A 1,678-nucleotide genomic window follows, 5' to 3' on the forward strand; every position below is an offset into this window, starting at 1 on the left:
GTTTCCCCACTTTAAAATGAAACAAACATGGCCGCTCATCCTGCTGATCAGCTCTCTTCTCTGCCATCGAAGGCTCCAACGGTGTTTTCTTTTCAGGCGCTGCATCATAACAGTGGTGGTTCTGTGCCATGTTCATTTGTTTTTACAAAAGTTGCATTTTACGACTTTTTTCGCTTTACAAAGCGCAGGCTGTCTGCGAATTGAGAGCAGCTTGCGTTTGCGGTATCGGTCAATAGAGCAGTTGACGTTACTGTCTTTTGAAAACAGCCTTTGCTCACCTGCGCCGCTGGCTCGCTCTGCCGTAATTTTTTTTTCTTCACCCGTTTCAGTCAAGTGGCAGTGATGACGGCGGCGGCGGATGACGCATTAATCGCGCGACACAAATAATCGATGATGAAATTCGTTGCCAACGCTTTTAAAAGTCGATTTTTTATTGATTTTATCGATTCGTTGTTGCAGCCCTACTTATTTCACACCACTGGAACTAGAAATTTTAATGCAGATATGCAAAAATGGAAGAAAAAAAAACACAGGAGAATGTTTTTAAAAGACATAGAAACTGCTACAAAGGAGAGAAAGGCGTAGAAGGTTGCTGCTTGTGTTGATGCGTAGGTTTATATGAAGTGGGCTATGGCAAGCTGTTTTAACATTTATTAAAAACACTCTCCTCTAGTTGTTCCATTCCAAGATCACTTAAAAATGATTCTTCCTGGTCAAAATCACATCTTACTAGGCAGAACTGTAATAACAGATTTTCTAAATTACATTTAGCAGCAAAAACTGAATTTCAGAAAGTAAGAAAAAAAAAATAATACTTTGAAATGTATCAGCTTGAATGAACATTTATGATATCTGAAATATGTTTCCTTCTGATAAAATTAATAGAAATTCCGACCAGTAACGATAGGAATGTCTATGTGAATGTCTCAGAGTCACGCCAACACAAAGCTGAGGTCAGAGGTGAGAGGTGGAGGCAAGAAACCGTGGAATCAAAAAGGAAGTGGGAAAGCTCGTCATGGAAGCATCCGCTCACCGCTGTGGAGAGGAGGTAACTGTCCGCTGCTCTCCTCTGGATTAAAGACGTCAAAATGAACCCCTGTCCTCCTCCTATACTGCTGTTACACACCTTTAACTTTCCAAAAACTCATCAGCTGCCTCCTTAAGTTCTGTGATCTGGAAGGAGTTACATTTTTTTTCTCCTCAGGTGGGGTTTCTCATGGACCAAGAGGACCCAACAGTTACTATTACATGTTACCCATGAAGGTCCGAGTGCAGGGGCTGAAAGTGGCTCTAAGCTCCAAACTGGCTCAGGTAAATGGAATGACGGCGCCCTCTGCTGAACCAGCTCCAAACTTTAAGGTTTAATTCAACATTTATCAGGTCAAGGACCCCCAAACTGATGGCAAGATGGAGCGGGGACCCAGTAATTATATATNGTTCCACCCTTGTCTCTGCAACGCCTCCACTTATCACCAAATCAAACATACTAAGAAAACGATACAAAGAAAAATAGCTGCAAAAAAAACTTAGCACTGGTTATGTTGTGGCTTTAAAACTTTAAAACTGATTTGTTTTGTTCCCTGCAAAAACAAAGTTTGTGAATTCAGTTAAATAATTGTTAAAATATATCTGTCATTAGTGTGTTTTTAGCTTTCTTCCTGTATGGGAAGCTTTTCAA

The 1,678-nt window shown here is 40.7% G+C and overlaps 1 protein-coding gene across 1 annotated transcript in view; it reads left to right on the forward strand.

The window, feature by feature from the left end:
• Positions 1–1,380, forward strand: part of mrpl4 (mitochondrial ribosomal protein L4) — a 3,824-nt gene extending 2,444 nt beyond the window's left edge. Inside the window, exons 4-5 of the mRNA XM_015401463.1 lie at positions 931–1,048; positions 1,205–1,380. Of these exons, the coding sequence (XP_015256949.1) occupies positions 931–1,048; positions 1,205–1,365 (279 nt within the window). The 3' untranslated portion in view covers positions 1,366–1,380. The remainder of the gene's footprint in view (positions 1–930; positions 1,049–1,204) is intronic.
• The last annotated feature ends 298 nt before the right edge of the window (positions 1,381–1,678 follow it).

The sequence above is a fragment of the Cyprinodon variegatus genome, unplaced genomic scaffold (genome assembly GCF_000732505.1).
Source record: "Cyprinodon variegatus isolate N-32 unplaced genomic scaffold, C_variegatus-1.0 Scaffold1223, whole genome shotgun sequence".
Lineage (NCBI taxonomy): Eukaryota > Metazoa > Chordata > Actinopteri > Cyprinodontiformes > Cyprinodontidae > Cyprinodon > Cyprinodon variegatus.